At 43.9% G+C, this 14483-nt stretch overlaps 1 protein-coding gene across 12 annotated transcripts; it reads right to left on the bottom strand.

Moving 5' to 3' along the window:
* Positions 1-344: 344 nt before the first annotated feature.
* LOC311369819 (E3 ubiquitin-protein ligase TRIM39-like) lies at positions 345-13561 on the bottom strand (the record flags this gene model as incomplete). Of its 12 annotated transcripts, none has more annotated exons than XM_084488020.1 (3): positions 345-412; positions 6621-7434; positions 12816-13559. In XM_084488020.1, the coding sequence occupies 3 exons, from the start codon at positions 13557-13559 to the stop codon at positions 345-347; spliced, it is 1626 nt and encodes a 541-aa protein (XP_084344146.1). The 12 variants fall into 12 exon arrangements, with proteins under 12 accessions (XP_084344146.1, XP_084344136.1, XP_084344138.1 ...); XM_084488010.1 differs by having other exon boundaries at positions 6627-7434; XM_084488012.1 differs by lacking the exon at positions 6621-7434 and having other exon boundaries at positions 345-1652; positions 13242-13561.
* Between the last annotated feature and the right edge of the window lie 922 nt (positions 13562-14483).

The raw sequence follows: 14483 nt of genomic DNA, 5'->3' as shown, positions 1-14483 counted from the left end.
CATGATTCAGAAGTAAAATAATGATTTGATTATTATGATGCAAATTAATCCCTGAAAATAGTTCAACATAACTGCAACCATAAACAATTGTATAGCAGAAAACCATTAAAAAAACATGAGAAAAAGGACAATGAAGTACGTATATACTGTAATGTAATCATTTACAATGGGTTATATTTTTATATAGATAGAATAGAGTTATTTTCTTAATGAAATTTTCCTTTTTAAATTACAGCAGTGCAACATTAAAGCAGTTCTCTCAGATCTCAAATGGTAGAGATTATAATTCAGGAAACAACATTGTTGTTTTGGTTGTTTGATTATTTTATTAACAAACAAAGGTCCTAGTCTGTTTGATTGACAGGTGAGATGATCAGGGGGGCAGAGTTGTTACCTTCATAATAACAGGGACCTGGGCTGAAGATTGGATAGAGAGGCTCAGTAAAGGTGCAGCCAGTAGCAGAGTAGATGTGAACCCTGGCTTCCACATCATAGAAGGAGAGCAGACCCTCATCATAATCAACAAACACCCCCACCTTCTGGAGCTCAGCTCTCAGAGGGAGATGGACAGGACGTTTATCTCTGAATATCAACCCACCCTTGCTATAAAAAATCTTCCAGTAACCCGTCTCAGGGGTCACTATGATGTTACCTATTATGTTGATGGACTCTCTGGCCACTCCTAAAGACCATGCAGTCTTGTCTTTAACCTGGACCTCAAAGTAAAATCTCCCTGAGGAGAAGCTCTGCCTCGTGAGAACATATATTTTCTGTGTAAATCTCTTAGGGTTGTCTGGGAGTTTCTTCACTACATCTCCATAATGTACTTGTTTCCCATCCTCAGACAGGATGAGACTGGGATGAGCTGTATCAGGATCCAGAGTCACATCTACTTCATACTGCTGGACCCTCTTCAGTTCAGCATCACGCAGCTTCTTCATCTCCATGTTCAGTGTCTCCTCCAGCTGATCCAGGGATCTCCTCAAGGTCCCTATGTATGACGGAGGACGGACCTCCACCGCTGTCCAGTCCCTGGTGGGGGGAGGATCCTTCAGGGATCTGAAGGCCTGGAGGAAGTGGAGGTGGTCTTTAGTGTGTGAGAGCTGCTTCACCTCTGAGCTTCTATTGGTCAGATCTTCTATTTCCTGCTCCAGCTCTTTGATGAGGTCTTCAGCTTGTTTCTCTGTGGATTTCAGTCTCTCTTTAACCATTTGGTTGAGATCATCCTGGCACTTTTCAATGCAGCGCATCAGAGCAGTGAGGATCTGCACACCATCGGCTATCTCTCTGACTGCATCTGCTTTGCTGCGTTTAACTGTGTTTTTAATCTCCTTAATCGTTATTTTTCTCTCTTGGATCATCTGCTGAACTTCAGCCTCTATCTTCCTCAGCTGGGCCGTCTTCACTTCATATTCCTCCTTCAGAGGTACAACAGGATGGGACCTGTGGTCACCCTCTGTGCAGAACTGACATACAGACACCTGTTCAGTCTGGCAGAAGAGCTCCAGAAGTCGTTCGTGTTTCTCACACATCTTGTCTTCCAGATGGTCCATAGGCTCGACCAGCCGATGTTTCTTCAGGCCTGTGACTTTCTCATGTGGCTCCAGGTGCTTTTGACAGAAAGATGTGAAACACCCTAGGCAGGACTTCACGGCCTTCAGCTGGGTCCCAGTACAGACGTCACAGGGAACTTCTTCTGGTTCAATACATCGCCGCTTTTTTATTCCTACAGACGTTCCAGACCTGGACGTATTAGCAGAGGCCATTCCTAGACACAAAGCACAAGGTTTATGTATTGAGAAAGTCTATTATTTTCATAATTCCATAACAGGAAGAGAGGTTTTAACTTCTATCAAAGTTGTCCTGTTTTACTCACCTTGTTGTTGTTTCTGTCTGTCAGACTATTTGTTTCAAAATGTGTTTTATTATCCTCCTGAAAGAGAGAACTGCTTCCACGTCGGATGGATTTGGTTTCTGGGAATGTTACGTTTTGTTTCCTGACCTCTCCTCTCCTCCCCTAACACCTGGCTCCTCCCCTAACACCTGGCTCCTCCCCTAACACCGGGCTCCTCCCCTAACACCTGGCTCCACCCCCAGGGGGACACAGTTCACTGATGTTTCAACGTTTGGGCACATTCATTTACGTTGTAGGCTACTTCAAATGCATTGTTGTGTGTTCAAATATGTTCAACCTTTAATACAAAACACAGACCAAGAGATGGTGCAAAACCGGATACATTCTTGTGATTTAATGGTGATTTGCCACTGTAACTATGATTAAGACCTATACAAAAACTATCTCTGGTATTTTCTCTGGTACAGTCTTCATAAAAACATCGCTCTACCTGTATATCCAGGTTATATGTGTTATTATGGTTTTTGATTTAATATTGAGTTGAAACTGGTAGTTATATAACGCTCATCTCTCAGACTCTAACCTCATAAAAAAGCTGTATCATGTGACTCAGGGTAGGGCAGACGAACCAGACCAACAAGTTCACTATTCAGAGACATCACAGTCAGTGCCAGTAAAGAGACAGTAAAACAAACTTAAAATGTGCCGTGGCATTTAACAGTGTTTAATTTTAACTGGTGGTGCATTATGGGTAGCTTTTACGTGCCAAGGACAAATAGTGTGAAAATCTGAAGTGATGGACAACTAGTATCCCTAGTTTAGTTCTAGTTGTTATTTTAGGGTTATCAAGGTGTGATTGAGCAAAATGATGTTCCATTAATCCATTGCAGTCTTACGTCATTTAAATCCATGGATTTCCTTCTATTCCTTCAAACCAATTGAATGGGTGGAGTCTGCTTTCCCTCCTGGCTCCGTAGCCAAGCAGGTGACCAATCACCAAACACTCACCTTATGGTGACGGTTCAGCTGAATCAAGCTACAGAGTTATTACAGAACTAGCTAGTTAAAGACCTTTCTACCTGTGTTATCTGAACAGCCACATAAAATTCATAACAACAATAACTGGACCTTCTCTTTGTTACTCTTTCACTGCAGCCATTAGTTCAAAATCATGAGAAATGCTCCAGTGTCTAAAGAAACCCGTCCAAAACCCACCCACCCACCACTTAATCAAGCAGAATTATTTGTATCCCTTTTTGAACCAATGTAGCCTTTGGAGAAAAGAGAAGAGAATAAGAATCACATTTTGGACAATAGAGTTGCAGTAATAAAGTAACTTGCAGTCAAGTTGTAAAAGAAAATCAAACATGCTGTTGGAGCTGGTCCCAACCCACTACCAGAATGTTAAAAATGCATTCTGGCTAACGTCTGGTAGACGGTAGTTTTCCATTGAGGGGCGGGGCTTGATTGCAGATCAGCTTTTCACCGTCTCTGGGGTGGAGCCAGAACATTTGATTGACATAACCTGATTACTCGAAACTGCCAGTATCAGTTAACACGTGCATGTGTTTAATAGAGGGCCATTTGAGTGCATATTAACATACATTTAAAAAAAAATGTTATGCATTTAACTTGAGAAAGTTGAGCACTACTATGTAACCCACTGAATCACCTTTAATCAAACAACAAACAACAAACAACAAGAAAACACTTTTTGGTTAGGATGGCTGTATGATGTCATCATATAAGGTATTTAGTTTCCCTGTTATCCAATCACAAACACAGGACACACACACACACACACACACACACACTCACACTAACAGGAGTCACCACACCAACAAGTGGGCATGAAACCAAGCTCTCTCTCATAAATGGTTTTAACAAACGGTGACTCAACGATTCCAGGAATCCTCTCCGTGGTTTGAATCTCTGGTCCCTGGTGGCTCGACCGGTAGAGCTTGGCAGTTGGTGCCGCGCCCTCAGAGAACCACAGAACGGCCCGTAGTTCAGGAAGGAACTGAATTCATGAACAAATTAAAAACAACTTAATTAATAATTTCACATATTTTCTACAGTATTTGTAGATTAGGTTGCATTATTTATATTCGATGACTCCCTCTCTAGGTGACACACCTGCTGTTGCAGGCGTCACCTCTGATTGGCTGATATGGTGACCCGGTCCCCTGCTGTTGCAGGCATCCCCTCTGATTGGCTGATGGGGTGACCCGGTCACCTGCTGTTGCAGGCATCCCCTCTGATTGGCTGATAGGGTGACCCGGTCCCCTGCTGATTAGGCGCTGATGCGACACACCTGTCCTCCTCTTATTGAAGCTGAACTGAAGGGGCGTTCACAGGGGAGCCGGCAGCCCTGCAGCCCCACAGTGAACCAGGGCCCCGTTTCCCGATAACGATGGATCCACGCTCGTACGATCCATCGTACGATGGATCTCACGCTGCATCGTTAATTTTAGGGGAGCGTTTCCCGAAACTCATCTTAACATGAACGCGCGTGCTCTGCTCTTACGACGTCGTAGGATTGTAGCTGTCTACTCACACGGTGCTGAAATGGGCTCCGTAGGAGGGGGACACGCAGGAATGTTGTTGGATTAAACTATATTTTGTGGCAGCAAAAAAATATCTCCCCATCAAGGCCAACAGCAGAGTAGCCTACGAAAAGAATAGACTAATATGAATACTACAAATATTAAAACACAATTGATTTGGTCTAGGCCGACATATGCTATATCAGTCCTAATCCCGAACGCACCGTGCGTACATTGTTTCACGGCATTTTCTCCCCTGAAATAATTCCATATTAAAAAAATAAAAAATATCATGTGTCTGTGTGACAACTAGGCCTATAGCATTTATTTAAATGTGCTGATTTCTGAAACATGCTTTGCGCCGCAAAGAGGGCAGACTTTCTCTGATTCCTGCATTCCGTTTCATTCAGTCATTCATTCAGTGATTGACGCGCCGCGCACTCTCCAGAAACTTTGGAGTCAACATTAAAAATGCAACGTTCCATTCATTCATTATCATTCAAACGCAGAGGCATTGACATGGCTATTGCTGTTGCTGGTCTAGATCGAGTCCTGCCCATATTGTTGGGCAGGGGGTATGATGGTGCGGGCAATGTAAGCGGGAATGGCACGCATCGCAGCACAGTTTCCCGCAGCAGTCTACGTACAGAAAACCACGCTCTCAACTTGGCGATTGTGCACTCCACTAAGGTCAGGGAGTTCGTAACTGTCTAGACACGGTCCAATAAATAGTGAACTTCATCACAGCCTCACCGACGCGCCTACAGTGCTTTATGTCAAACAATCGCAACAAAAAACGCCTGCAGAAATTATCCGACACCCGCTGGTTTCAGCATGATTCATATACAGTATGTCTTCTGTCATTGATCAATATGAGGACATTTTAACCACGATGGTTGAATTAAAATCAGAGGGAGACAGCAAGTGCCGCTCGCAAGCGACCTCCCACACAAGCAACGGAATCATTTGATTTTATTATATGCCTTGTGATAGGGTGCCTTGTGACGTGGCGTTTCATCGGTTTATTTATCCACATTTATTTTTGGAATTTTAAATTGCTGCAATAAATTATATTTGTGTTGACTTCTAACATGTCTCTGTCTTTGCTGTTTAAATCTAACAGTAGTCTACGAGTAGGCTAATATATATGCGGGAACCACTGTTTTTGGGCTATTGCGAAATAGCGCCAGCTGGATAATCAGTGGTATTGGATGACGTGTTTTAATAAAACACATCCAATACACGGAATGTCCAGCTGGTGACTCCACTGAGGCTATAGTAACGATGCATCCTAGTGCTTAACGAGTACCCCTGTAGGCGTCGTTAGCTACGAGGGTTTTAACGACGTCGTTACGTAACGATGCTTTCGGGAAACGGTCCGAAAATTCTGTGATGATCGTACGACGGTGTTAACGACGTCGTTAGGCTAACGATGCTTTCGGGAAACGGGGCCCAGGACTGTTGAGGGGCTCAGGGGACCCGGTGGGTTGGTTTGTTTAGACTCCTCGTCCAGAGGATCCCCAACGTCCTCCCTGAGCAGCCCAGACCTGGGCCTTCATCTCACTGGACGCTCTGGATAAAAACGCCTGCTGATGGTCATAGTGTGAATGTGTGTATCAAGGTGTGATTGAGGTGTGATTGGCGCTGTACACACGAGGAGAATCTTTACATGTAGTCACTGTGACCTTTGTGTTAGTGTGTTACACATGTCCGGTTGTTGTATGGTGGACATTAAAATTGACTCATCAGCTGTTTTACCATTTTTATTTAAATCATAAAAGTGTTGTCATACATTCATACATTTTATTGTGTCATGATTCATGATTCATTAGTGAAGTAATGATTTGATTATTATGATGCACATCATTTCCTGAAACTAGTTAACTGCAACCATAAACAATTGTATAGCAGAAAACCTTTAAAAACATGAAAAAGAGACAATGAAGAACGTAATGTTATCTAATAATTTACAATGGGTTATAATTTATAATAGTCAGGGCTCACTTCCTACTGAATTTCTCATTGTTAAATGACAGCAGTACAACATTATTGCAGTTCTCTCAGATCTCACATGGTAGAAATTCAGGAAACCACATTAGTTGTTTTGGTTGTTTGATTATTTTATTATCAAACAAAGGGCCTAGTCTGTTTGATTGACTGAGGTGAGATGATCAGGCTGCCAGAGTTGGTACCTTCATAATCATCCTCTGGCCAGTGACCTGGACAGAGGATTGGATAGAGAGGCTCAGTAAAGGTGCAGCCAGTAGCAGAGTAGATATGAACCCTGCCTTCAACATCATAGAAGGAGAGCAGACCCTCATCATAATCAACAAACACCCCCACCTTCTGGAGCTCAGCTCTCAGAGGGAGACGGACATCAGGGTCATCATTAAATACCAACCCATCCTCGGTGAAGGTAAGAGTCCAGAAACCATTTTCAGGGGCCCATAAGGTCTCATCTATTCTGTCGATGGACTCTCTGGCCACTCCTAAACACCAGTCTGTATTGTCTTTAACCCGGACCTCAAAGTAAAATCTCCCTGAGGAGAAGCTCTGCCTCGAGAGAACACATGCATACTTTGTAAATCGCTTGGGGTTGTCCGGGAGTCTCTTATCATCATCTACCTCATGTACTTGTTTCCCATCCTCAGACAGCCTGAGCCAGGGATGAGCTGTATCAGGATCCAGAGTCACATCTACTTCATACTGCTGGACCCTCTTCAGTTCAGCATCACGCAGCTTCTTCATCTCCATGTTCAGTGTCTCCTCCAGCTGATCCAGGGATCTCCTCAAGGTCCCTATGTATGACGGATGATGGACCTCCACCGCTGTCCAGTCCCTGGTGGGGGGAGGATCCTTCAGGGATCTGAAGGCCTGGAGGAAGTGGAGGTGGTCTTTAGTGTGTGAGAGCTGCTTCACATCTGAGCTTCTATTGGTCAGATCTTCTATTTCCTGCTCCAGCTCTTTGATGAGGTCTTCAGCTTGTTTCTCTGTGGATTTCAGTCTCTCTTTAACCATTTGGTTGAGATCATCCTGGTACTTTTCAATGCAGCGCATCAGAGCAGTGATGATCTGCAAACCATCAGCTATCTCTCTGTCTGCAGATGCAGACAGAGAGAGCACCGTCTTTTTAATCTCCTTAATCGTTATTTTTCTCTCTTGGATCATCTGCTGAACTTCAGCCTCTATCTTCCCCAGCTGGGCCATCTTCACTTCATATTCCTCCTTTAGAGGTACAACAGGTTGGGACCTGTGGTCAACAGGTTGGGACCTGTGGTCACCCATAGGCTCGACCAGCCGATGTTTCTTCAGGCCTGTGACTCTCTCATGTGGCTTCAGGTGCTTTTGACAGTAAGATGTGGAACACCCTAGGCAGTACTTCACGGCCTTCCGCTGGGTCCGAGTACAGACCTCACAGGGAACTTCTCCTGGTTCAATACATCGCCGCTTTTTTATTCCTACAGACGTTCCAGACCTGGACGTATTAGCAGAGGCCATTCCTAGACACAAAGCACAAGGTTTATGTATTGAGAAAGTCTATTATTTTCATAATTCCATAACAGGAAGAGAGGTTTTAACTTCTATCAAAGTTGTCCTGTTTTACTCACCTTGTTGTTGTTTCTGTCTGTCAGACTATTTGTTTCAAAATGTGTTTTATTTTCCTCCTGAAAGAGAGAACTGCTTCCACGTCGGATGGATTTGGTTTCTGGGAATGTTACGTTTTGTTTCCTGATCAAGACGTCCTCTCCTCTCCTCCCCTAACACCTGGCTCCTCCCCTAACACCGGGCTCCTCCCCTAACACCTGGCTCCACCCCCAGGGGGACACAGTTCACTGATGTTTCAACGTTTGGGCACATTCATTTACGTTGTAGGCTACTTCAAATGCATTGATGTGTGTTCAAATATGTTCAACCTTTAATACAAAACACAGACCAAGAGATGGTGCAAAACCGGATACATTCTTGTGATTTAATGGTGATTTGCCACTGTAACTATGATTAAGACCTATACAAAAACTATCTCTGGTATTTTCTCTGGTACAGTCTTCATAAAAACATCGCTCTACCTGTATATCCAGGTTATATGTGTTATTATGGTTTTTGATTTAATATTGAGTTGAAACTGGTAGTTATATAACGCTCATCTCTCAGACTCTAACCTCATAATAAAGCTGTATCATGTGACTCAGGGTAGGGCAGACAAACCAGACCAACAAGTTCACTATTCAGAGACATCATAGTCAGTGCCAGTAAAGAGACAGTAAAACAAACTTAAAATGTGCCGTGGCATTTAACAGTGTTTAATTTTAACTGGTGGTGCATTATGGGTAGCTTTTACGTGCCAAGGACAAATAGTGTGAAAATCTGAAGTGATGGACGACTAGTATCCCTAGTTTAGTTCTAGTTGTTATTTTAGGGTTATCAAGGTGTGATTGAGCAAAATGATGTTCCATTAATCCATTGCAGTCTTACGTCATTTAAATCCATGGATTTCCTTCTATTCCTTCAAACCAATTGAATGGGTGGAGTCTGCTTTCCCTCATGGCTCCGTAGCCAAGCAGGTGACCAATCACCAAACACTCACCTTATGGTGACGGTTCAGCTAAATCAAGCTACAGAGTTATTACAGAACTAGCTAATTAAAGACCTTTCTACCTGTGTTATCTGAACAGCCACATAAAATTCATAACAACAATAACTGGACCTTCTCTTTGTTACTCTTTCACTGCAGCCATTAGTTCAAAATCATGAGAAATGCTCCAGTGTCTAAAGAAAGCCGTCCAAAACCCATCCACCCACCACTTAATCAAGCAGAATTATTTGTATCCCTTTTTGAACCAATGTAGCCTTTGGAGAAAAGAGAAGAGAATAAGAATCACATTTTGGACAATAGAGTTGCAGTAATAAAGTAACTTGCAGTCAAGTTGTAAAAGAAAATCAAACATGCTGTTGGAGCTGGTCCCAACCCACTACCAGAATGTTAAAAATGCATTCTGGCTGACGTCTGGTAGACGGTAGTTTTCCATTGAGGGGCGGGGCTTGATTGCAGATCAGCTTTTCACCGTCTCTGGGGTGGAGCCAGAACATTTGATTGACATAACCTGATTACCCGAAACTGCCAGTATCAGTTAACACGTGCTTGTGTTTAATAGAGGGCCATTTGAGTGCATATTAACATACATTTTTTTTTTAAATGTTATGCATTCAACTTGAGAAAGTTGAGCACTACTATGTAACCCACTGAATCACCTTTAATCAAACAACAAACAACAAACAACAAGAAAACACTTTTTGGTTAGGATGGCTGTATGATGTCATCATATAAGGTATTTAGTTTCCCTGTTATCCAATCACAAACACAGGACACACACACACACACACACTCACACTAACAGGAGTCACCACACCAACAAGTGGGCATGAAACCAAGCTCTCTCTCATAAATGGTTTTAACAAACGGTGACTCAACGATTCCAGGAATCCTCTCTGTGGTTTGAATCTCTGGTCCCTGGTGGCTCGACCGGTAGAGCTTGGCAGTTGGTGCCGCTCCCTCAGAGAACCACAGAACGGCCCGTAGTTCAGGAAGGAACTGAATTCATGAACAAATTAAAAACAACTTAATTAATAATTTCACATATTTTCTACAGTATTTGTAGATTAGGTTGCATTATTTATATTCGATGACTCCCTCTCTAGGTGACACACCTGCTGTTGCAGGCGTCACCTCTGATTGGCTGATATGGTGACCCGGTCCCCTGCTGTTGCAGGCATCCCCTCTGATTGGCTGATGGGGTGACCCGGTCACCTGCTGTTGCAGGCATCCCCTCTGATTGGCTGATAGGGTGACCCGGTCCCCTGCTGATTAGGTGCTGATGCGACACACCTGTCCTCCTCTTATTGAAGCTGAACTGAAGGGGCGTTCACAGGGGAGCCGGCAGCCCTGCAGCCCCACAGTGAACCAGGACTGTTGAGGGGCTCAGGGGACCCGGTGGGTTGGTTTGTTTAGACTCCTCGTCCAGAGGATCCCCAACGTCCTCCCTGAGCAGCCCAGACCTGGGCCTTCATCTCACTGGACGCTCTGGATAGAAACGCCTGCTAATGGTCCTATTGTGAGTTATAGTTTGGCTAACATGATCTTCTATAGTTGTAGGGGAGAGAAGGTTTAGGAACCAGTCAGAATAGCCACATACAACAAGTCTTGTTTTTTATGGCATTGAGATTTTGTACAGCGCTAAAAAATATGTCAACGATTCCATGCTTTATTTTTCTTATCTCATCTCATTCGGTACAGGTAGTTCTTCCTGCAAAGTGTTTCACATTCTTACTCCTTTTTAAATGGAGTACGTACACCGGGGGTGATTCCCTAAACCACGCGGTCGGTGGCTTGTCTAAAGCGTGTGACGTCATCACTCAGCCAGAGTTCAGAACCTTGGAGAGCGACAGCGGAAGACGTCTCCCACTCTGTCTGCTGCGGCTGTCCTCGACACACCCGTCACCAAGCCGACGCTTATACACGTTGCTTTAATTTAACACCTTCTTGTTATTCAACGATGCAATTCTAATAATACGTGTGTGAGAACGAGACCGCAGACGGCTCTTACCTGAACGGCTGATCAAAATAAATGAAGAAAGAAAGAAAGAAAGTAGTTTGTACCTTAATCATGCGATAAAATGCAAAAAGAGGAGATTCATGTCTCACAATATTAAATAAATAGTCTAATTAGATGTACTTCAAAAGAGTAGGATTAGGGGACACAAAGAACGTTCCGCCCCTCTGTGGTGATCCCCGCTCCGGCCACTGGGTGTCGCTCATAACACTGATTATGGTAATGCTGCTTGTATGCGCCAGGGCGCAGGTAGTAGACTATAGCAAAGACAGGTCAAAAGGGTATTTACACACATGTAATGTGTATGCAAGACAATACTTAACACAATCCTGGATGAGCTAGAAAGGAGAGCAGAGATAGGAGAGAGGAGGAAGAGAAGAGAGAGGAAGGAGAGAGGAGAAACTAAGAGGAGAGGATGGAGAGGAGAGCAGAGCTGACAAAACAAAGTGATAGTCACTCACACACATGAGGAGAATCTTTACATGTAGTCACTGTGACCTTTGTGTGAGTGTGTTACACATGTTGGGTTGTTGCATGGTGAACATTAAAAGTAAATCGACTCATCAGCTGTATTTCCATTTTTATTGAAATCAGAAAAGTCATACATTCATACATTTTATTGTGTCATCATTCATGATTCAGAAGTAAAGTAATGATTTGATTAATATGATGCACATCAATCCCTGAAACTACTGCAATCATAAACAATTGTACAGCAGTAAACCTTTAAAAACATGAAAAAGCGATTCTGAAGAATATAATGTTATCTAATTATTTACAATGGGTTATAATTTATAATATTCAGGGTTCATTTCCTACTGAATTCTCTTTGTTAAATGACAGCAGTACAACATTAATGCAGATCTCTCAGATCTCACATGGTAGAGATTTAGTTGTTTTGGTTGTTTGATTATTTTATTATCAAACAAAGGTCCTAGTCTTTTTGATTGACAGGTGATATGATCAGGGGGGCAGAGTTTATGCCTCCATAATTATGGAGACATGGACCGAGGAATGGATAGAGAGGCTCAGTAAAGGTGCAGCCAGTAGCAGAGTAGATATGAACCCTGGCTTCCACATCATAGAAGAAGACCAGACCCTCATCATAATCAACAAACACCCCCACCTTCTGGAGCTCAGCTCTCACAGGGAGAAGGACAACAGGGTCATCACTAAATACCAGTCCATCATTGTTGAAGTAAAGAATCCAGTAACCTTTCTCAGGGGTCCTTAAGGTATAACGTTTTCTGTTGATGGACTCTCTGGCCACTCCTAAACACCATCCAGTCTTGTCTTTAACCTGGACCTCAAAGTAAAATCTCCCTGAGGAGAAGCTCTGCCTCGTGAGAACAAATATATAATGTGTAAATCTCTTAGGGTTGTCTCGGAGTTTCTTCACTACATCTCCATGATGTACTTGTTTCCCATCCTCAGACAGGATGAGACTGGGATTAGCTGTATCAGGATCCAGAGTCACATCTACTTCATACTGCTGGACCCTCTTCAGTTCAGCATCACGCAGCTTCTTCATCTCCATGTTCAGTGTCTCCTCCAGCTGATCCAGGGATCTCCTCAAGGTCATGACGGAGGACGGATCTCCACTGTCGTCCAGTCCCTGGTGGGTGGAGGATCCTTCAGGGATCTGAAGGCCTGGAGGAAGTGGAGGTGGTCTTTAGTGTGTGAGAGCTTCACCTCTGAGCTTCTATTGGTCAGATCTTCTATTTCCTGCTCCAGCTCTTTGATGAGGCCTTCAGCTTGTTTCTCTGTGGATTTCAGTCTCTCTTTAACCATTCGGTTGAGATAATCCTGGCACTTTTCAATGCAGCGCATCAGAGCAGTGAGGACCTGCACACCATCGGCTATCTCTCTGTCTGCGTCTGCTTTGCTGCGTTTAACTGTGTCTTGAATCTCCTGAATATTTTTTTGTCTCTCCAGGATCATCTGCTGAACTTCAGCCTCTATCTTCCCCAGCTGGGCCATCTTTACTTCATATCCCTCCTTCAGAGGTACAACAGGATGGGACCTGTGGTCACCCTCTGTGCAGAACTGACACACACACACCTGTTCAGTCTGGCAGAAGAGCTCCAGAAGTCGGTCGTGTTTCTTACACATCCTGTCTTCCAGACGGTCCATAGGCTCGACCAGCCGATGTTTTTTCAGGCCTGCGACTCTCTGATGCGGCTCCAGGTGGGTTTGGCAGTAAGAGATAAGACACACTAGGCAGGACTTCACGGCCTTCAGCTGGGTCCCAGTACAGACGTCACAGGGAACTTCTGCTGGTTCAACACAAGGCTCCTCGTTTACTTGTACGGATGTTCTAAACTGAGCAGCCATCTCTGATACAAGGATATTGACACGTAAATCAGGTTTTGTGTGGAAAAGTTCATTGCAAACAGGACATTTGTACTTGACTTGTTCATCCCAGAACTTAGTAATACAGGTTCTGCAGAAGTTGTGTCCACATGGTGTGGTGACTGGACTGCTGAACACATCCAGACAGATGGAACATGAAAAGTTCTCCTCAGACCAGGTAGTGTTTGCAGAGGCCATTCCTAGACACAGACGACAAGGTTTATGTATTGAGCAATTCTATTATTTTTTTAATTCCATAACGGTAAAAGTGGTTTTAACTTCTTTCAAAGTTGTGCTGCTTTACTCACCTCGTCGTTGTTGTTTCTGTCTGTCAGACAATTTTTTCCAAAATGCGTTTTTCTTTTCTCCTGAACGAGAGACCTGCTTCCACGTCGGTTGCTTTGGTTTCTATAAACCTTAGGTTTCGTTTCCTCAACATGAGGTCCTCTCCTCTCCTCCCCTAACGCCTTGCTCCTCCCCTAACGTCTGGCTCCTCCCCCACGGCACATGAGTGCACTGCATTAATGCGCACTGTGTGGCCTATGCGTTGATGTGTGTTTTCTTCTTTCTGGAGTTAAAGGAGAGCCGGTGCAGAACGAGAGACGTTGTGGTGATTTAGTGGTGATTTGTGACTGTAACTGGGATTAATCGGTGTTGATCTATCCAAGTTTCCGGGGCTTCCCCGAATACTTTTTAACCCCGATATGATTTTTAGCAAACACAGACGGAGAGCAAAGAGCTGTTTATTGGCGCTACGCTGCTGTAGGATCTCTCCCCGATGTGTACGCGCACAGTGCACACACGAGCAGCAGAGCTGAGAGCAGCAGACAGCGATACAGTCTGGTCAGTGGAGGATTTCCTTTTGCTTTTGGAAAGTTTGCCCCGTTTGCAGAACTAGTCCACCCCCTGCTGGTAAAAGTGGGTCTCACACACACACACACACACACACACACACACACACACACACACACACACACACACACACACACACACACACACACACACACACACACACACACACACACACAGGGCATTCATTGTGACATGTATTCACTCACCATTCCTTATTGTTTGACATGTTTTTGCCTTTATTCAACCTAATCAAACAGGTCAAGTCAGGAG

This window comes from Micromesistius poutassou (assembly GCF_964030765.1).
Source record: "Micromesistius poutassou genome assembly, chromosome: 24".
In the NCBI taxonomy this organism is placed as follows: domain Eukaryota; kingdom Metazoa; phylum Chordata; class Actinopteri; order Gadiformes; family Gadidae; genus Micromesistius; species Micromesistius poutassou.
The sequence above is the reverse complement of the archived record's forward strand: the minus strand, read 5'-3'. Positions and strand labels throughout refer to the sequence as shown.